This window comes from Haliotis cracherodii, unplaced genomic scaffold (genome assembly GCF_022045235.1).
Source record: "Haliotis cracherodii isolate W230 unplaced genomic scaffold, xgHalCrac1.p SCAF_7, whole genome shotgun sequence".
NCBI lineage: Eukaryota > Metazoa > Mollusca > Gastropoda > Lepetellida > Haliotidae > Haliotis > Haliotis cracherodii.
The window spans coordinates 40,842,526-40,866,290 of NW_027266330.1; the positions used below are offsets into that span (position 1 = coordinate 40,842,526).

At 43.9% G+C, this 23,765-nt stretch overlaps 1 protein-coding gene across 1 annotated transcript; it reads left to right on the forward strand.

The window, feature by feature from the left end:
* Positions 1 to 5,123: 5,123 nt before the first annotated feature.
* LOC139447252 (ankyrin repeat domain-containing protein 42-like) lies at positions 5,124 to 23,765 on the forward strand. The gene is made up of 11 exons (XM_071228518.1): positions 5,124 to 5,197; positions 7,305 to 7,477; positions 8,883 to 8,990; positions 11,189 to 11,308; positions 14,072 to 14,207; positions 14,875 to 15,075; positions 17,029 to 17,154; positions 20,147 to 20,380; positions 20,625 to 20,751; positions 20,981 to 21,113; positions 22,739 to 23,765. Exons 1-11 carry the CDS (start codon positions 5,191 to 5,193, stop codon positions 22,877 to 22,879), a joined length of 1,506 nt encoding a protein of 501 aa, XP_071084619.1. The 5' UTR covers positions 5,124 to 5,190; the 3' UTR covers positions 22,880 to 23,765.

Below are 23,765 nucleotides of genomic sequence, written 5' to 3' on the forward strand. Positions count from 1 at the left end.
CACGTCCTGGTGGATACAGCGATGTCACGTGATGGTTGATACAGTAATGTCACGTCCAGGTGGATACAGCGATGTCACGTCCAGGTGGATACAGCGATGTCACGTCCAGGCGTATACAGTGATGTAGCGTCCAGTACTCACGTACACCTGATCACCACACGATGTAACCAATCTTCGTTATACGGCTAATATATTCCCCTGTTCGATTTGTTATTATCATGCTAAAACTGAATCGCTCCCGAATCGATGTCAAGTCGCGAGGTGACAAGGGGAATAACTAGTGTCTTTACCATAAGTAGGAACTAGTGTGTTTATCTTGAATAATGAAAAAGGATATCACCTGTCCGCAGTGGGAATGTTTCATTGGTTGGAGGGGTGTTCTTGGGCATACATGAAGACTAAGATCCTCCTTCCTACGTTATCAGTGATACCCGGATCAATATCACTCCATCTCGCGCGCTCTCATGCACGAATCCCAGTTCCGGTCGGCTGCCGAGACAGATGGATAGCGTTACCATAGTGACCGACGTGGGAAGAATGAAACACATTCTGGAACAGGTTTCTGGTGAACGTGCACAGAATCATGGCATGGTATAAAGTCCCATAACAACCGCTGTGTGTTTGTACTAGTGAATGAACTGAGTCATATCTCAGAAATATACCTGGTTAAACTAACTTTGGGACATCCATATATTATATGATGATTAAATCATGGCTAGCGACCAGAGGCGTGTAGTTACCTGGTGAGTGTTGCTTCAATGGCTACTTTTTAATACATGATGGTGTCTTCAGTCTGACAGAGCTCCACCTTCTGGAGTTTGCATTCAGTGTACTGACAGCATAGCTATATTAAAATTAATATATATAAAGACATGCAAGAAAGTAGAAGATTGCATAAGACGTGATCTTCATGTAGAAACATGCCACATCTAGTGTCACGAGTGTAGTTTCTCATTACCATCCACTACTCAAACATCATCACTAACATCACCGCTAACTTAATCACTAACATCATCACTAACATCATCACTAACATCATCGCTAACATCATCACTAACATCATCGCTAACATCATCGCTAACATCATCATTAACATCAGCACTAACATCATCACTAACATCATCACTAACATCATCACTAAGATCATCGCTAACATCATCGCTAACATCATCGCTAACATCAGCACTAACATCAGCACTAACATCAGCACTAACATCAGGTTTCGGGTGAGAGGGTCGGGGTTTCATCAACAGTATCAGTCAATCAGTCATAGCCAACTGGACCCGTGAAGATCCGGGTTAGAATAGGTCTTCAGCGGACCATGCTTGCTCTAGCGACTATGCTTGTCGTAAAAGGCGACTAATGGGATCGAGTAGTCAGGCTCGCTGACTTGGTTGATACCTGTCATCGTATCAAAATTGCTTAGATCGATGCTCATGATGTTATTCACTGGATTGTCTAGTCCAGACTCTCGATTATTTACAGACCGTCTTCATATAGCTGAAATATTGCTGAGTGCGGCGTTAAACAACAAACAAACAAACAAACACTGTTTGAAGTGTACACAGTTGAGGAGTGTGTTTGGGGTGTGTGTGGGGGGAGGGGGGGGGGGGGGGGTTCTTTGATGTGGGAGAGCTAGGGAGGGGGTTCTAAGGTCGTAGACGTTTACCACTTCAGTGCCTCCCACGGGTACGGGTATGGCGCTGACAAACCGAAGTTTTAATCCACGATCAGCGGGCTCGCAACCACATATACTCACATCTTAACAAAAAAAATAAACTCAAATTGATATTTTGTTCCTGTGTATTTTGTTAATATGTTACTCTGCTGTGTTGTAAAGGGTGTAACTGTGTAGACATCATGCAGCCCATGCTGCGTGGTCCACAGCGGGACACCCGACTGTACCCGGCAGGGACAACCACACACACGTACCATACACGCACTATCTTGGGGAATAACAGTCTACAAGCTGGTACACTCTCTGCTTTCAGTTCCCTTTCGCAAATACGATATTTAGGTTTATCAGTTTGTGCAAAGCAATCAAGTGGCACATCAGCTAGCATATACTGACTACAAGTATAGATGTGAGTAGCACGTTGCCTGTGATAGATGTTCTACTGATTGTGTGACAGTTATATTACATGACTGATATATTATCTGTAATACAAGATTTTAGTGAAGTGTATTTACACAGTCGCGCAACTATCATAGTGTCCACATCACGCCACGAGTCTACCCGGTTCTGCCACTCGCGCGCTTATGGGATTATAATGAGATAACAAGAGTACCAGAGTCGCGTCCCTTGTTTCAACTCAGTTGAAGGCTCAGTCACACATTCTGGATTTTTACTGTCGTTCTTAACAGGACCATTCCCGATTAAAATCTGTCAAAAGTCTGATCAAGATCCTGTGATTCGTGGCGGGAAATTCACAAATAATCAGATAAAGTTCAGGAAGCGTCCCGATTCAGCCGTTTCCAGCCGAATTCGTCCCGATTCTCCCGTTCTCAATCCGAATCTGATCCGATTTGTATCTTAAGCATGGTAAAAAACGACCGAATCTGTCCCGACTGCGTCCCGATTCTCCCGAATGCGAACCGACAGAGATCCAACAGTGACCGGACAGTGAACCGACAAAGACGGTTCGCATTCTGGAAGGTCTGGACTCAGTCAACAAGAAACGGCAATGAAGACTTCATGCCCGTTCATCACGACAGCGTCCCGATCCATAGGACACCGTCCAGACAAGACAGGACATTGTTACGATTTTGATCCGATACAGCAGAATTTGTCACGACATAGTAACGATTGTAATCCGACTAGACAAAATCGGCTGCGTTTCCCGAATGTTACGGGACACACCATACTGTCGGGAGTGCTTGGCCGACCTTTCTGGACCTTTCCCGATCCGTAGGACTCTGTTACGAACGTACACGACTGCGTTCAGACAATAATAGGACATTCCAGATCATTGAGGATTGTAATCCGACTTTTTAACTTGTGGTGTCGTATCGCTGTCTGATCTCAAACGGGAGCCATACTCGGCATTGTGTGAACCTGGCCTTATGCAGCAGTATCTATTAAGCAACTTGACTCCATACACTGAAGTACCCACGAGTCGTCGTCACACCCTTTCAGTCGGATCCATTCGAACCCACATTCATTCGTCTACTAGTTATGGCGCTGTATTGCACCTGAGTAAGTGTATATTATCACTGATTTTATCCAACACATTAACGCCGTGATATAACGTATTTTTTTTTTTTATTACTGTTATTCTTACAGGTACATATATAGGTTCTCTGCTTCATAGCATTATTCACGTAATTAAGGAATAAGTATATACTCCGAAAGGTTGTGTTCCTCATAAGAAAGAAGTTTACATCCATAAATTCTCTTCCTTATTATTTTTTTTATTAAAGAACGTGGCTTAAGTGACATATCTAATAATGACACATATAAGACAAGTATGTTAACTAATAAAGAAATCTGGTAAAATCACACATCAGTATACTATCGTTTTTTAACTTGACCCTAAAACCTAAACCTTAAAATTGTTGTGCATTTATTCGCTAGTGCTACATGTTATGTCAATTAGGTTTGCGATATTCTTATTATGTGTATATGTATTTATCAATCAGCTGAGGCCTTGAAGGGCCAAATTTCCTTCGGGACAATAAAGTGTTCCTCTTCTGTACAAAACTCCTTATAAATCCATACAAATCAAGAGAGATATGTTACTGGGTCCAGAAAATGTACCACTAAATCCCTGTCTCAAAGATCAACCACAACAGTTAATACAATTAGGGAAGGCCTTTCTCTATGTTCACATACTATATTTGAGATAAGAGGAATTCATACCATGTTAATTCTCAAAATCTCAAAAGATCTGCTTGAACTTTTGCAAGTTCAATTCTATCGAAACATTGTACTTAAAATTTTGTTCACAACTATCCCACACGACAAACTTCAGGAAAAGGTTCATTCCTTGATCCATGGGGCATTTTTGATGGTGACCATAATATATATAGTTACACATCTAACTCTAGAGGTTCAGCAAAACTAATTTTGTCAAAAATGAAAGCGAGTGAAAGTGAATATATTACGCCGCTTTTAGCAATATTCCAGCAATATCACGGCGGGGGACACCAGAAATGGGCTTCACACTTTCTACCCATTTCGGGAATAGAACCCGGGTCTTCGGCGTGACGAGCGAACGCTTTAACCACTAAGCTACCCGACCCAAAAATGAAAGCAATTGTTATTTCAAGTTTGCTGAGAATACAATACGTGACTTCCCCAGTGTTGATCTATGTCAGATATTGAAGTAAGACATTAAGGGAAGAGGTGACCACGTGTCCATGATATACATCTAGATCTATAGTACAATCGACGCTGCTTTTTGGCAGAGATTTCTTATGAATATGGAGAGGGTTTTGACGCTTTCATTCAGAGACCCATGGGCACTGATCTCAGTTGTCACCGTGACAGGACACTGCATGAACACTCTAAATTCCACATAGTTGATGCATCTATGCAAGGTTTATGTTACTCGTGAAAATGTCATAAAACGGTTTTCGATCACGAGTGACATTGAGAAAACGAACCTGAAACAAATAGATAGATCTATGTTTTATATTTTTGTGTTTTACGCCGCACTCAGCAATATCCCACAGATATAACGGCGGTCTGTAAATAATCGTGTCTGGACCAGACAGTCCAGTGATAATATGAGCATTGACCTACGCAATTGGGATACGATGGCATGCTTCAACCAAGTCAACGAGGCTGACCACCGATCCCATTTGTCGCCTCTTACGACAAGCATGGCTTGCTGAATACCTTATCTAACCCGGATGGGCTATTCACGTGTCCGCGAAACAAGGAATCGATCGATGTAGGACTTTGGTGTGCGGACTTCATGTTTAACAACTGCTATTGCCTATTTTGCTACACACTACTATGGAATTATACGAATCATGTATGTTTCTGTCAAAATTTCATGATACTGCTGAAACAAAATAAAAAGTAAGTTTACATCTAACACGGCGATTCTGTAATAGGCTTCCCCGTTCCTGGTCTGGTCTGCACTCCGAGTTTGCGCGAGACAGGTGCGCGTTGTGCAGCAACAACGTCAACAAACCCGGACGAAGCAGATCTGTGGTTGGATTTGATCTCCTCAAGAATACGAAATGCCAGGTAATTCTCGCACTCTTTGTGTCAAATGGATCACTGGAATACTGTAATGTTTTAATGAACACTCATCAACCACTAGAAATCTAAGAACAATGTTTCCACCATTGGTTTGTCATTCGCAAGCCCGTGACATGCTCTGTTGTAATCTGTTGTTATTGTAATCCCGTCACTGTCAGTCCTTGCCTTGCTCCGTGGATTCTCCACACTTTTACATTTTATACCAGACCCGTAACACTCGCACACTAAAGGTTTCTGGGTGAATATCAAAGACTCATTCAAGAAGACTTAATCGATCAATGATTTTATATAGATCTACATGTCATAATTAATAACTGAACAACAACTGATTTGAGATATTTTAGTTCAGAAACATATCCGAGTTTTAGCAGTTATTGCACTTGTGCGAGGACCCACCTCCCTGCCATTCATTGACACAATCTACACTCTCAACCAGCATTTTGAGAGCATTTTCTTCCTAGAAAACCTTGTTGCGAGGCTGACGTCACATGGCATTGTTTCACCGATGGATCTTGCAACAAAATTCCACAAATTACGTCATCGGGTATTGTTACGTTATGGTAAACTTAGAGATGCAAGGCCCGTTCCACAAGGCGCAACGACAGTCGTTAGTCTAAGTTAAAGTATGTGAGTTGCGATAGTCTTAGACCTACGATAATTTTGTGTATTCTAAAGGTGGACCGTTGTATGGTATTAAATTCATACGTTTCAACTTTTGACGTGTTTGAAGTATCATTTTTTTAAACTCAATTGGACTATGCCGTGGATCGTGTAGGTGTCAGCCTATTCATACTCAACAGTATAATTAAAAAAACATTATAAATGGCAAGTAATAAATAAAATACTAAACTCGCTCCCGTGTAAAACCAATTTTATGAAGCTCGTGAATAGTTGTGGTTTCTGACTCGCTTTCGCTCGTCAGATACCACAACTATTCACTCGTTTCATAAAATTGGTATTACACGGGAGCTCGTTTGGTATTCTATATTCATAACACAAATGTATCCATGAAATAATAATATTTCACAATTATTATATTACTGCTTCACTATATGTAAATACATATAAATTTGCCTGCATATCTCGAATTTGAAGTATGAAAACAAAGCACTATCTCGACCCTTGGACACAGTCCCAGCTTTAACTTAACTGTAGAATTTTGTACCTTTATCTCGAAGTTGATATTGCCACATGAACAGTTTTGAGAAGCACAAATATATCTAGTATATTTCCCACACATCTCAACCAATTGTTCCACCAATTATGTACTTGTGTTTTGATCCAACTGTAGTGGTCATCTTTATTAACAAATAAAACATCATGTGTTGACATGATTAGAAATATATGGCATCACTTACCTGGTTGCATCAAAAAGTGCCAGTCATATTGTGATTACAGGAATCAAAGCTTCGGGCAGGAGTGGCACTTTGTTGCTTTTGTTAAGTCATTGTTGCTATGCTTAATGAGGTACATGGGCACAGTACATACATTGTCACAATTGTTATTGATATTGCCAGCAAAATAATTTCAATTTGTCATCACATGTATACAGGTGTTGTGTTCTTAGTTTTGCTATTTATCTATAATCCTGTTACTTGATCCAGCTGGATGTTCATGCTCGATTCAACAACATGGCCCTGCTAGGTTCGAGATAATAGGGTTGGACTGACAACATCAAATCCTCGAAATCCAAAGCTCCGAGTCTACCATGCAATAGGTGCATGTGACACGTTGTATATCTAAGATCCTTGCAGGTACCAAAGCTCCGGGTCTACCATGCAATAGGTGCATGTGACACGTTGTATATCTAAGATCCTTGCAGGTACCAAAGCTCCGAGTCTACCATGCAGTAGGTGCATGTGACACGTTGTATATCTAAGATCCTTGCAGGTACCAAAGCTCCGAGTCTACCATGCAATAGGTGCATGTGACACGTTGTATATCTAAGATCCTTGCAGGTACCAAAGCTCCGAGTCTACCATGCAGTAGGTGCATGTGACACGTTGTATATCTAAGATCCTTGCAGGTACCAAAGCTCCGGGTCTACCATGCAGTAGTTGTGACAAGAGTAATATATCTAAAATCCTTGAAGGTACCACTGTTCCACGAGTGCCAGGCCAGTGCCAGAATATCCATGATGCCGTGAAGAACAGCGATGTATTCCACTTGGAGGCGATGGTCAAGAATGGTGCCAGTATCAATGAGATTGATGAGCGAGACAACTTCACCCCGCTCCATGCAGCATGTAATGTTGGGGCTCTCGAGGTAAGACAGGTTCTTGCAGGACAATGGTTTGATACATGTGTCATGTTCAAAGACTTACTGTTTTCATGCCTTCTAGTTCTTGTTACTAATTCTAGCCTTTCTGCAGTCTTCTCAATTCCAAGTGTACATACCACCACACATATATTGTATTACTCATGTACACAAGTTTTGTTGGTTGCTTTGATGTTTTACGCTGCACTCAGCAATATTCCAGCTAAATGACGGCGGTCAGTAAATAATCATGTCTGGATCAGACAATCCAGTGATCGACAACATGAACATCAATCGATGACATGCATCAACCAAGTCAGCAAGCATGACCACCCAATCCCATTAGTCACCTCTTACGAAGAGCATAGTCGCCTTTTATGGCAAGCATTGGTTGCTGAAGACCTATTCTACCCCGAATCTTCACGGGTCTTGTACACAAATAATAGTTAGAAGCAGAGACAGCTAGGACTGTTTGATCCAGAGGCATGATGGTCTGTGTCTAACATGGTCCGTGTCTAACATGGTCCGTGTCTGTGTCAAACATGGTCTGTGTCTAACATGGTCTCTGTCTAACATGGTTTGTGTCTAACATGGTCTGTGTCTAACATGGTCTGTGTCTAGCATGGTCTGTGTCTGTTTCTAGTATGGTCTGTGTCTAACATGGTCTGTGTCTAGCATGGTCTGTGTCTGTTTCTAGTATGGTCTGTGTCTAACATGGTCCGTGTCTAACATGGTCTGTGTCTGTGTCTAACATGGTCCGTGTCTAACATGGTCCGTGTCTGACATGGTCCGTGTCTAACCAGGTCCGTGTCTAACATGGTCTTTGTCTGTGTCTAACATGGTCCGTGTCTGACATGGTCCGTGTCTAACATGATCTGTGTCTGTGTCTAACATGGTCTGTGTCTAACATGGTCCGTGTCTGACATGGTCCGTGTCTAACATGGTCTGTGTCTAACATGGTCTTTGTCTGTGTCTAACATGGTCTGTGTCTAACATGGTCTGTGTCTAACATGGTCTGTGTCCGTGTCTAACATGGTCCGTGTCTAACATGGTCTGTGTCTGTGTCTAACATGGTCTGTGTCTAACATGGTCTGTGTCTAACATTGTCTGTGTCTTACATTGTCTGTGTCTAACATGGTCTGTGTCTGTGTCTAGCATGGTCTGTGTCTAACATGGTCTGTGTCTAACATGGTCTGTGTCTGTGTCTAGCATGGTCTGTGTCTAACGTTGTCTGTGTCTAATAAAGGTCTGTGAATGAACAAAAATGCTATATTCATGTTTGGCGAGTCTATATTGTGCCACACCAGATGCTTTGTGTGTGTGTGGGGGGGGGGGGGGGGGGGGGTGGGTGGGGGGGGGGGGGGGGGGAAACCTTATTAAGGATGGAGATCTGTGAGTGTAACTTTATTTTCAGTGTGTGCATTGGCTGCTCTGGCATGGTGCAGATGCCACAGTGACCACACCCCGTGGGTGGAGCCCCGGACATATTGCTGCCATCAGGGGTCAGGACGGCTGTCTCCAAGTGAGTGAACACCCTCCTGCAGCATGCCAGTATACAGAATTTCTGCAGCTACTCCCTAAACTGTTACTCTCTCTGCACTTTACACATTGCTGCACACTGAAACATGAATGTTAACCTGAATCTCCTGTCTCTCTCTGCACTTTACACATTGCTGCACACTGAAACGTGAATGTTAACCTGAATCTCCTGTCTCTCTCTGCACTTTACACATTGCTGCACACTGAAACGTGAATGTTAACCTGAATCTCCTGTCTCTCTCTGCACTTTACACATTGCTGCACACTGAAACGTGAATGTTAACCTGAATCTCCTGTCTCTCTCTGCACTTTACACATTGCTGCACACTGAAACGTGAATGTTAACCTGAATCTCCTGTCTCTCTCTGCACTTTACACATTGCTGCACACTGAAACGTGAATGTTAACCTGAATCTCCTGTCTCTCTCTGCACTTTACACATTGCTGCACACTGAAACGTGAATGTTAACCTGAATCTCCTGTCTCTCTCTGCACTTTACACATTGCTGCACACTGAAACATGAATGTTAACCTGAATCTCCTGTCTCTCTCTGCACTTTACACATTGCTGCACACTGAAACATGAATGTTAACCTGAATCTCCTGTCTCTCTCTGCACTTTACACATTGCTGCACACTGAAACATGAATGTTAACCTGAATCTCCTGTCTCTCTCTGCACTTTACACATTGCTGCACACTGAAACGTGAATGTTAACCTGAATCTCCTGTCTCACTCTGCTTCTTACACATTGCTGCACACTGAAACGTGAATGTTAACCTGAATCTCCTGTCTCTCTCTGCACTTTACACATTGCTGCACACTGAAACGTGAATGTTAACCTGAATCTCCTGTCTCACTCTGCACTTTACACATTGCTGCACACTGAAACGTGAATGTTAACCTGAATCTCCTGTCTCACTCTGCTTCTTACACATTGCTGCACACTGAAACGTGAATGTTAACCTGAATCTCCTGTCTCTCTCTGCACTTTACACATTGCTGCACACTGAAACGTGAATGTTAACCTGAATCTCCTGTCTCACTCTGCACTTTACACATTGCTGCACACTGAAACGTGAATGTTAACCTGAATCTCCTGTCTCACTCTGCTTCTTACACATTGCTGCACACTGAAACGTGAATGTTAACCTGAATCTCCTGTCTCACTCTGCACTTTACACATTGCTGCACACTGAAACGTGAATGTTAACCTGAATCTCCTGTCTCACTCTGCTTCTTACACATTGCTGCACACTGAAACGTGAATGTTAACCTGAATCTCCTGTCTCTCTCTGCACTTTACACATTGCTGCACACTGAAACGTGAATGTTAACCTGAATCTCCTGTCTCACTCTGCACTTTACACATTGCTGCACACTGAAACGTGAATGTTAACCTGAATCTCCTGTCTCACTCTGCTTCTTACACATTGCTGCACACTGAAACGTGAATGTTAACCTGAATCTCCTGTCTCACTCTGCACTTTACACATTGCTGCACACTGAAACGTGAATGTTAACCTGAATCTCCTGTCTCACTCTGCACTTTACACATTGCTGCACACTGAAACGTGAATGTTAACCTGAATCTCCTGTCTCACTCTGCACTTTACACATTGCTGCACACTGAAACGTGAATGTTAACCTGAATCTCCTGTCTCACTCTGCTTCTTACACATTGCTGCACACTGAAACGTGAATATTAACCTGAATCTCCTGTCTCACTCTGCTTCTTACACATTGCTGCACACTGAAACGTGAATGTTAACCTGAATCTCCTGTCTCACTCTGCTTCTTACACATTGCTGCACACTGAAACGTGAATGTTAACCTGAATCTCCTGTCTCACTCTGCTTCTTACACATTGCTGCACACTGAAACGTGAATATTAACCTGATTTCTCGATAGAATTGTGTGCTTGATGCAAGAGCCATCCTGACATTTGTGAGACATCGTCAGCTGCAAGAAAAGCAAGATATATAAAAATATGCCTTCTGCCTTACTTTTGATTAAAAAATGGATGGAAAGCTGCTGACTGATTTATTTTCACTTAATGTGCAGAGTGACAGCCCTTTGAAGTGTTTGGTGGGAAGCTGTTTTTCAACATCAATGTTAATTGATAATGTCAGGAGGTGATTGATGATCTGGAATGAGTTTACAGTTGTGTTCTGCTGACAGGCCCTGGCTAACAACGGGATCAGTCTGACAGGAAAGGACACTCGTGGCAGTACCCCCCTGCACCTGGCGGCCGCCCACGGCAACTCCTTCAGCCTCCACACCATACTGCGAACAGGAGTGGTACGTCCCTACACCTCCCTCCCACACACCATACTACACACAGGAGGGGTACATCCCTACACCTCCCTCCCACACACCATACTGCACACAGGAGGGGTACGTCCCTACACCTCCCTCCCACACACCATACTGCGAACAGGAGTGGTACATCCCTACACCTCCCTCCCACACACCATACTGCACACAGGAGGGGTACATCCCTACACCTTCCTCCCACACACCATACTGCACACAGGAGGGGTACATCCCTACACCTCCCTCCCACACACCATACTGCACACAGGAGTGGTACGTCCCTACACCACCTTCCCACACACCATACTGCACACAGGAGGGGTACATCCCTACACCTCCCTCCCACACACCATACTGCACACAGGAGGGGTACGTCCCTACACCTCCCTCCCACACACCATACTACACACAGGAGGGGTACATCCCTACACCTCCCTCCCACACACCATACTGCACACAGGAGGGGTACGTCCCTACACCTCCCTCCCACACACCATACTGCACACAGGAGGGGTACGTCCCTACACCTCCCTCCCACACACCATACTGCACACAGGAGTGGTACGTCCCTACACCACCTTCCCACACACCATACTGCACACAGGAGGGGTACGTCCCTACACCTCCCTCCCACACACCATACTGCACACAGTAGTGGTACGTCCCTACACCTCCCTCCCACACACCATACTGCACACAGTAGTGGTACGTCCCTACACCTCCCTCCCACACACCATACTGCACACAGTAGTGGTACGTCTCTACACCTCCCTCCCACACACCATACTGCACACAGTAGTGGTACGTCCCTACACCTCCCTCCCACACACCATACTGCACACAGGAGTGGTACGTCCCTACACCTCCCTCCCACACACCATACTGCACACAGGAGGGGTACGTCCCTACACCTCCCTCCCACACACCATACTGCACACAGGAGTGGTACGTCCCTACACCTCCCTCCCACACACCATACTACACACAGGAGTGGTACGTCCCTACACCACCTTCCCACACACCATACTGCACACAGGAGGGGTACGTCCCTACACCTCCCTCCCACACACCATACTGCACACAGGAGTGGTACGTCCCTACACCACCTTCCCACACACCATACTACACACAGGAGGGGTACGTCCCTACACCTCCCTCCCACACACCATACTGCACACAGGAGGGGTACGTCCCTACACCTCCCTCCCACACACCATTCTACACACAGGAGGGGTACGTCCCTACACCTCTTTCCCACACACCATACTGCACACAGGAGTGGTACGTCTGTAACCGTGCTTGTGTTGGCCGATAATGGAGTAGGCGCTCTACTGGCCAAATAAATCACAAACAGCTGTTGGGGGTGAGGCTGATGACGTTTAATTTATAATCAGTACGAATGTACGTACTTAATTTCAGTCTGAAACAATAAAAGTACAACATAAGCAAATATAACATAGAAATAAATATATACAATCCGTTATAGTTACTCTTTAAATTTCTAAAATATATATATATATATATATATATATCACTTCCATTAAAATGAATAGCATTTACTTTACATTACACAATACATCAGACGTATCCGTACAATACATCAATACACAGATACAAAATATATTAATATGATATAGAGTGATAACGAACATTACATACCAGATAGGTGATACCTGAACTGGTAATACCGTGACAATGATCGAACGGTGAACGTTGCTACTGAGAAATCTGCATAATAAAGAAATACAGATGCAGAATACTATGTACAAGTGATATCCTATGGTAAAATAGTGTATAAAATATATAGTACAACAGCCACTCATTTCAAACATACATCAAGCATACAGACATACATTTACTTTCCATTACTGTCCAGAGGGGTTTATATTACTTAGTTTATATATATATTTAGGTTTTGTGTTTAATACTGTTTTATACAGATAATAATTACTCACTGAACTGTAAGTTCATCAAGCACTATAAATATATACAAGATGCATTATGTTTCTAATAAATCAAATTAAGAATTCATTCTACAATATATATTATTTCAAATCGCAATAATTAGAAAACATCCATATATACAACATCATAAAATAAATAACCAACTAACCTTAAATATGAATAAATCCTTCTACAAATCCAAATCCTCACATAGAAATGAAAGCAGCAATAAATCTCGCAGAGTCTTTCCTTGAGGTGACAAATGGCAACTGAACTTCTAAAATTCAACAACAAACATTGTTGTAGCTGTGGCCAGCTTGGCCTATCAACAAGACAATAGACTGGGCCGGGGCGCGCTGGGGCAAAGAGTGCTGTAAGTCAAAAGCATGCAGTGTGACAATTAGTGGAAGTTAGACTGAGCTTACTTAATGTTACAGAGCTATGGAATGAATGTTTAAGGTATAAAATACTAAGGTATAAAACATAACTAATATTATAACTAATAATATCTTCTTATCATGTAAATATCGTAATAAACTAATCAGTTAAATGGTAACAAGGCCATATAACCTTACTACTAACTAATAAATCTTAATTAAAAGTTATGTACATAATTGAGCCTGCCACACGTCCCTACACCTCCCTCCCACACACCATACTGCACACAGTGGTTATTTTCTGTTTTGTTCAGAATGACTGGAAGATTAATTGTTTTCAGGTGATTATGTTGAGGGACATATTTGTAAAATCATAAAGTGTTGAATCTTAAGAAAATTTCAGATTACAATCATTAATTTTTGATAGGATGTGAATGCCTTGGACAAGCATGGATGGACGCCCATCCACTCCTCTGCTTATCATGGCCGACTGGGATGCATACAGTTGCTGGTCAAATGGGGAGGTCATCTTGATGAAGTGGACAACAATGGCAACACACCCGGTATGTATACAACTCACCCAGTAGCTACAAGACCCATGCTTGCCATAAGAAGTGACTATGCTTGTCGTAGGAGGCGACTAACAGGATCAGGTGGTCAAACTCGCTGACTTGTTTGATGCATGTCATCGTATCCCAATTGAGAGGATTGATGCTCATGATGTCAATCACTGGATTTTCTGGCCCAGGCTCGTAATTTACAGACCGCCATCATATAGCAGGAATATTGCTGACTGCGGTGTTACAGAACAAACAACAAAGTAGCTCGAACACACCAGGTATGTACACAAAACTCAAACTTTTCCAGGAACTTGTTCCACAAAAGGAATGACTCATAAATATCAATGAGCCCCTGACCTATTTTTTCCAATATCCATGATGTACACGTTTATACATTTTAATCCAATTAACAAGCAGGGAACTTTCATGTTAAAAAAAAAGTAGTTTGTGATGACAGTGTTATGGTCGCAGTACATGTTCTCTACAAGTGTGTTAATTTTTCGATTGTGTGCCCGCCTTGCACTTTTGAGTAGGCAAGCAGAGTTAGCTCCCTTCTTGAACCACTGATAATGTGGTTTGGCCATGTATGTACGTACACGTTATATAACACAAATGTGTTGTTCAGATGCTGACAGTTCCGTTGATTCCAGCTTGTGTATTTTGTTTGCAGCCCACCTGGCAGCCATGGAGGGCCACCTGCCCTGTCTCAAGTACATCGTCACCAACTCGGGCAACACCATGCACACACTGGGCGCTAGGAATGACAATGGGGAAACACCCAAAGACCTGGCTCAACAGTTCTACAAGGAGAACATCCTGGAGTACATCAACAACATTGAGTGGGAGAGAGATCACCCAGTGGAGGCGGAGAGTAAGTAGCTGACTTCTGTGTCACACCTCTGTACATCTGTAAAGCTCAAGAAAGCTGCTTTCTGATTGGCGAATGTCGACCTCTTGTTAATCATTTCATTGGTTTTCAAAGTTTGCGAAAGGTTCTGACATGACCCATAATGGAATGTTCTCAGAACTTTGTTTATTGGGAGCGAGAACTAAGATCTTATTTAAAGAAATTGATACCAGGACCTGTGTGTTGTAGACCTAGCATTCCCTGTATATATCTTCTATAATACCAGGACCTGTGTGTTGTAGACCTAGCATTCCCTGTATACATCTTCTATAATACCAGGACCTGTGTGTTGTAGACCTAACATTCCCTGTATACATCTTCTATAATACCAGGACCTGTGTGTTGTAGACCTAACATTCCCTGTATACATCTTCTATAATACCAGGACCAGTGTGTTGTAGACCTAGCATTCCCTGTATACATCTTCTATAATACCAGGACCAGTGTGTTGTAGACCTAACATTCCCTGTATACATCTTCTATAATACCAGGACCTGTGTGTTGTAGACCTAACATTCCCTGTATACATCTTCTATAATACCAGGACCTGTGTGTTGTAGACCTAACATTCCCTGTATACATCTTCTATAATACCAGGACCTGTGTGTTGTAGACCTAACATTCCCTGTATACATCTTCTATAATACCAGGACCAGTGTGTTGTAGACCTAGCATTCCCTGTATACATCTTCTATAATACCAGGACCAGTGTGTTGTAGACCTAACATTCCCTGTATACATCTTCTATAATACCAGGACCTGTGTGTTGTAGACCTAGCATTCCCTGTATACATCTTCTATAATACCAGGACCTGTGTGTTGTAGACCTAACATTCCCTATAAATATCTTCTATAATACCAGGACCAGTGTGTTGTAGGCCTATCATTCCCTGTATACATCATCAATAATACCAGGACCAGTGTGTTGACCTAGCATTCCCTGTATAAATCTTCTATAATACCAGGACCAGTGTGTTGACCTAGCATTCCCTGTATAAATCTTCTATAATACCAGGACCAGTGTGTTGACCTAGCATTCCCTGTATACATCTTCTATAATACCAGGACTTGTGTGTTGTAGACCTAACATTCCCTATATACATCTTCTATAATACCAGGACCTGTGTGTTGTAGACCTAACATTCCCTGTATACATCTTCTATAATACCAGGACCTGTGTGTTGTAGACCTAACATTCCCTGTATACATCTTCTATAATACCAGGACCTGTGTGTTGTAGACCTAACATTCCCTGTATACATCTTCTATAATACCAGGACCAGTGTGTTGTAGACCTAGCATTCCCTGTATACATTTTCTATAATACCAGGACCAGTGTGTTGTAGACCTAACATTCCCTGTATACATCTTCTATAATACCAGGACCTGTGTGTTGTAGACCTAGCATTCCCTGTATACATCTTCTATAATACCAGGACCTGTGTGTTGTAGACCTAACATTCCCTATAAATATCTTCTATAATACCAGGACCAGTGTGTTGTAGGCCTATCATTCCCTGTATACATCATCAATAATACCAGGACCAGTGTGTTGACCTAGCATTCCCTGTATAAATCTTCTATAATACCAGGACCAGTGTGTTGACCTAGCATTCCCTGTATAAATCTTCTATAATACCAGGACCAGTGTGTTGACCTAGCATTCCCTGTATACATCTTCTATAATACCAGGACTTGTGTGTTGTAGACCTAACATTCCCTATATACATCTTCTATAATACCAGGACCTGTGTGTTGTAGACCTAACATTCCCTGTATACATCTTCTATAATACCAGGACCAGTGTGTTGACCTAGCATTCCCTGTATACATCTTCTATAATACCAGGACCTGTGTGTTGTAGACCTAGCATTCCATGTATACATCTTCTATAATACCAGGACCTGTGTGTTGTAGACCTAGCATTCCCTGCACACGTGGCCGCCTCCAGTGGAGACTTGGATCATGTGCGAATGTTGGTGGAGAATGGTGTTGTCAACATCAATGAGAGGGATGACAAGGGATCTACACCAGCTCATAAAGGTAATGCACACCTGCTCCCTTCACAGGTACACTTTACACTCCTGACACTACAGGCCCTTCACAGGTACACTTTACACTCCTGACACTACAGGCCCTTCACAGATACACTTTACACTCCTGACACTACAGGCCCTTCACAGGTACACTTTACACTCCTGACACTACAGGCCCTTCACAGGTACACTTTACACTCCTGACACTACAGGCCCTTCACAGGTACACTTTACACTCCTGACACTACAGGCCCCTCTCCAAGCCACTTTACACTCCTGACACTACAGGCCCTTCACAGGTACACTTTACACTCCTGACACTACAGGCCCTTCACAGGTACACTTTACACTCCTGACATCGCAGGCCCTTCACAGGTACACTTTACACTCCTGACACTACAGGCCCTTTACAGGTACACTTTACACTCCTGACATCGCAGGCCCTTCACAGGTACACTTTACACTCCTGACACTACAGGCCCTTCACAGGTACACTTTACACTCCTGACATCGCAGGCCCTTCACAGGTACACTTTACGCTCCTGACACTACAGGCCCTTCACAGATACACTTTACACTACTGACACTACAGGCCCTTCACAGATACACTTTACACTCCTGACACTACAGGCCCTTCACAGGTACACTTTACACTCCTGACACTACAGGCCCTTCACAGGTACACTTTACACTCCTGACACTACAGGCCCTTCACAGGTACACTCCTGACACCACAGGCCCTTCACTGGTACACTTTACACTCCTGACATCGCAAGCCCTTCACAGGTACACTTTACACTCCTGACATTGCATGCCCTTCACAGGTACACTTTACACTCCTGACATCGCAGGCCCTTCACAGGTACACTTTACACTCCTGACACTACATGCCCTTCACAGGTACACTTTACACTCCTGACACTACAGGCCCTTCACAGGTACACTTTACACTCCTGACATCGCAGGCCCTTCACAGGTACACTTTACACTCCTGACATTGCATGCCCTTCACAGGTACACTTTACACTACTGACATCGCAGGCCCTTCACAGGTACACTTTACACTCCTGACACTACATGCCCTTCACAGGTACACTTTACACTCCTGACATTACAGGCCCTTCACAGGTACACTTTACGCTCCTGACATCGCAGGCCCTTCACTGGTACACTTTACACTCCTGACACTACAGGCCCTTCACAGATACACTTTACACTCCTGACATCGCAGGCCCTTCACAGGTACACTTTACACTCCTGACACTACAGGCCCTTTACAGGTACACTTTACACTCCTGACATCGCAGGCCCTTCACAGGTACACTTTACACTCCTGACATCGCAGGCCCTTCACAGGTACACTTTACACTCCTGACATTGCAGGCCCTTCACAGGTACACTTTACACTCCTGACATTGCAGGCCCTTTACAGGTACACTTTACACTCCGGACATCGCAGGCCCTTCACAGGTACACTTTACACTCCGGACATCGCAGGCCCTTCACAGATACACTTTACACTCCTGACACTACATGCCCTTCACAGGTACACTTTACACTCCTGACATTGCAGGCCCTTTACAGGTACACTTTACACTCCTGACATTGCAGGCCCTTCACAGGTACACTTTACACTCCTGACATCGCAGGCCCTTCACAGGTACACTTTACACTCCTGACACTACAAGCCCTTCACAGGTACACTTTACACTCCTGACATTTCAGGCCCTTCACAGGTACACTTTACACTCCTGACATCGCAGGCCCTTCACAGGTACACTTTACACTCCTGACATCGCAGGCCCTTCACAGGTACACTTTACACTCCTGACACTACATGCCCTTCACAGATACACTTTACACTCCTGACATCGCAGGCCCTTCACAGGTACACTTTACACTCCTGACACTGCAGGCCCTTCACAGGTACACTTTACACTCCTGACATCGCAGGCCCTTCACAGGTACACTTTACACTCCTGACATCGCAGGCCCTTCACAGGTACACTTTACACTCCTGACACTACAGGCCCTTCACAAATACACTTTACACTCCTGACACTACAGGCCCTTCACAGGTACACTTTACACTCCTGACACTACAGGCCCTTCACAGGTACACTTTACACCCCTGACATCGCAGGCCCTTCACGGGTATATAAAGAAATGTCTGTTTGAAAGGTGGAACTGTTTAAACATGATAAGTGAAGACAAGGTCAAGACAATCCAGATTATACAGTAACATTGTTTTTTCTTGTTTGAGGAGTAAAGCAAACTGGGTGCATAACATATTTTGAGTAGAGTCATAAAAAAGCAACCCTACCAGGAGGTTTACTTAAACGTAAGACATTTGGGGAGAACTACCCTACCATATGACTAATGATTGGAAGGGCAATAATGTTGAAGACATCAGGTAAATCTTTGTACAATTTGATAATAACCATCTGAATGTTTGTTGGTGTGTTGACTAGCCCCTTTGATAATATCCATCTGTAATGTATGTTGACTAACCCCTTTGATAATAACCATCTCTATTGCATGTTATTTGCCCCTTTGATAATAACCATCTGTAATGTACGTTTGCTGTGTTGACTAGCCCCTTTGATAATAACCATCTCTATTGCATGTTGAGTAGTCCCTTTGATAATAACCATCTCTAATGTATGTTGCTGTGTTGACTAGCCCCTTTGATAATAACCATCTCTATTGCATGTTGAGTAGTCCCTTTGATAATAACCATCTCTAATGTATGTTGCTGTGTTGACTAGCCCCTTTGATAATAACCATCTCTAATGCATGTTGACTAGCCCCTTTGATAATAACCATCTCTAATGCATGTTGATTAGCCCCTTTGATAATAACCATCTCTAATGCATGTTGACTAGCCCCTTTGATAATAACCATCTCTAATGCATGTTGACTAGCCCCTTTGATAATAACCATCTCTAATGCATGTTGACTAGCCCCTTTGATAATAACCATCTGTGCGTGTTGTCCAGCTGCCGGTCAGGGCCACATCCATGTGCTGCAGTGGCTGATCCAGATGGGTGCAGACATGGCCATCATGAACCAGGCAGGAGAGACGCCGAAGGACGTGGCCCGCAGGTTCGCTCAGCTAGCCTGTATCAAGCTGCTGGGGGGGGACACCGAGCAGGACACTGAAGTAGTTGTTGATGAGCCCCGGGAAGAGGAGATGGGCGGAGATGCGCGGTCTAACGAGGCCATGGCAAAAGGTAGGCTACAGGATCATCACAACTAGAACACTGAGTGACAGAGTGAGTAAGGTTTTCACCGTTTTTAGCGATATTCAATCAATATCACTGCGGGGAACACCAGAAACGGGCTTCACACATTGTACTCATGCGGGGAATCGAACCTGGGCCTTTGGAGTGGCGACTGAAAGCTTTAACCACTAGGCTACCCCACCACCCCTGCTGCTTCAGGAACATTACCATTAAACTACATTTGTGATATCAGGTCGGGCCAAGATGCGTGTGGATGAGCTGGAGCGTCTTCTGGACATTGCCAAGAGAAACTTCAGCCAGCTGGGAGGCACTTTGGTGGAGGACAGACATCGCCTGCAGCTGATGAGAGACAAAGATCAGTACGTGCAGCATCATAGGGGAGGAGATGGGCGGTGTCCCCCCTATATTACAATGATAGATGTATAGGGGTTCATTTCTAGCTGATGTAAATGCAGCGACATATTTGCCACTGGAACTAAAATAAAGGAAAAAATATTAGCTATATATATATATATATATTAGTAAGATTATGCTACAAGCCAGGGGTATTTGTCTTGGCGCATACTGAGGTGAGTTTTGTTTGTGCAGCACCATCAAGGAGCTGGAGACACTGCTGGAGTATGAGAGGGTCAAGAGGGAGAAACTAGAGTGTCAGCTGGACGACTTCCGCCGTGAGCTGGCCTACCTGCGCTCACACCTGGACAACACCAAGATGGACCCTGTAAGTACCTACAGTATGTGAGTGAGAGAGAGTATATCTGGCATGTCTGTGTGTGTGTGTGAGAGAGAGAGTATATCTGGCTTGTCTGTGTGTGTATGTGAGAGAGAGAGTATATCTGGCATGTCTGTGTGTGTGTGTGAGTGAGAGAGTATATCTGGCATGTCTGTGTGTGTGTGTGTGAGAGAGGGAGTATATCTGGCATGTCTGTGTGTGTGTGTGTGTGAGAGAGGTAGTATATCTGGCATGTCTGTGTGTGTGTGTGTGAGAGGGAGTATATCTGGCTTGTCTGTGTGTGTGGGTGAGAGAGGGAGTATATCTGGCTTGTCTGTGTGTGTGAGAGAGAGGGAGTATATCTGGCATGTCTGTTGGTGTGTGTGTGTGTGAGAGAGGGAGTATATCTGGCGTGTCTGTGTGTGTGTGTGAGAGAGAGGGAGTATATCTGGCATGTCTGTGTGTGTGAGAGAGAGGGAGTATATCTGGCATGTCTGTGGGTGTGTGTGTGTGAGAGAGGGAGTATATCTGGCGTGTCTGTGGGTGTGTGAGAGAGAGGGAGTATATCTGGCGTGTCTGTGGGTGTGTGAGAGAGAGGGAGTATATCTGGCGTGTCTGTGTGTGTGAGAGAGAGGGAGTATATCTGGCATGTCTGTGGGTGTGTGAGAGAGAGGGAGTATATCTGGCGTGTCTGTGTGTGTGAGAGAGAGGGAGTATATCTGGCGTGTCTGTGTGTGTGTGAGAGAGGGAGTATAACTGGCCTGTCTGTGTGTGTGTGAGAGAGAGGGAGTATATCTGGCTTGTCTGTGTGTGTGTGTGAGAGAGGGAGTATATCTGGCTTGTCTGTGTGTGTGTGTGTGAGAGAGAGAGAGTATATCTGGCATGTCTGTGTGTGTGTGTGAAAGAGGGAGTATATCTGGCATGTCTGTGTGTGTGAGAGAGAGGGAGTATATCTGGCATGTCTGTGTGTGTGAGAGAGGGAGTATATCTGGCATGTCTGTGTGTGTGTGAGAGAGGGAATATATCTGGCGTGTCTGTGCGTGTGTGAGAGAGAGGGAGTATATCTGGCGTGTCTGTGTGTGTGTGTGAGAGAGAGAGTATATCTGGCATGTCTGTGTGTGTGTGTGTGTGTGAAAGAGGGAGTATATCTGGCATGTCTGTGTGTGTGTGAGAGAGGGAGTATATCTGGCGTGTCTGTGTGTGTGTGAAAGAGGGAATATATCTGGCATGTCTGTGTGTGTCTGAGAGGGAGTATATCTGGCGTGTCTTTGTGTGTGTGAGAGGGAGTATATCTGGCGTGTCTGTGTGTGTGAGAGAGGGAGTATATGTGGCGTGTCTGTGTCTGTGTGAAAGAGGGAGTATATCTGGCGTGCCTGTGTGTGTGTGCGAGAGGGAATATATCTGGCATGTCTGTGTGTCTGTGTGAGAGGGAATATATCTGGCGTGTCTGTGTGTGTGTGAAAGAGGGAATATATCTGGTGTGTCTGTGTGTGTGTGTGTGTGTGAGAGGGAATATATCTGGCGTGTCTGTGTGTGTGTGAGAGGGAGTATATCTGGCGTGTGTGTGTGAGTACATAGCATGTTGATTTGTTTTACTGCTTTGTGTTTCAGACTGAAATGACTGTATGTTTCAGATGAGTGATGAGGACTTGAGACAAAGGTCCCGCAAGAAGAGGTCTGGGTCAGCCAAAAAGAAGAGCTACGGTGATGGTGGTGTGTTCATCAAGAGGAATGTGACTGTACCAGCTAGAAGCAGCCGCACTCGGATAGTATAGCATCTTCACCCCAGTGCACACCACACTTTATTCCCGAATACTGTTCCTATGTATAGTATAGGCCTATAATAAAGTGATCACATACGAGACGGCAGTTTCGGCCATCAACAGAAGATGTCTCGGGGCTTTTAGGTTAGTGCAACCTAGAAAGCTGTACTGTGGCTAAAGAACAGCGTTTCCCACTGAGTTACATTTTCGAACTGGTGGAAAAAAAGATTTAGTTTAGCTATGGATTTCTTACTTTTTGTCTTGTTTTTACTGTTCATAATTATGATAACGAGCTACACCCATGCCCATCCTACTTAATTCAACCAGTAATCTGTCATTAACTCCCCAGGAAGTATTCCAGACGTGTCATCCTTCCTGGTAACCATTACACAACTTGGTAAAGTGGACAATAAGGAAACACCTTATTCCAAATAACAAAGCCACAGCAACCATATCTTTCCCTGGATCACAGAAATGCTCCCCCTCAACGTGTTTTGGTATATATGGCCACTCAACAGGGCCCTGTTCCCCAAGATCTTAGTGCTCAGGTGATCGTCACTCCCATACTTTAACATAGGCCTACGATCATCTTTGCACTAAGATCACTTTGTGGAGCGGGATCCTGGTCAACAAAGTTTTGTCTGGTTTGCTAATAATTATCACACCTTCATGCAACCACCAGACATCTGAGGCCTACAGTTGTGTCTACATGAAAGTTTCTCTGATATGTATCAGGTGCTACTGTTGTACAGAATTTCCACTCTTAGCGATGTATTTATTGTATGCTATATTCTCTGTGTGTGTACAGAGCTGTACAGGTGAGGGTCAACTCCGCTGGTTCAATGTCCTGCTTACTTGTAACGATAAAGTGATGCAATAAATCAACAACTACCTTTTA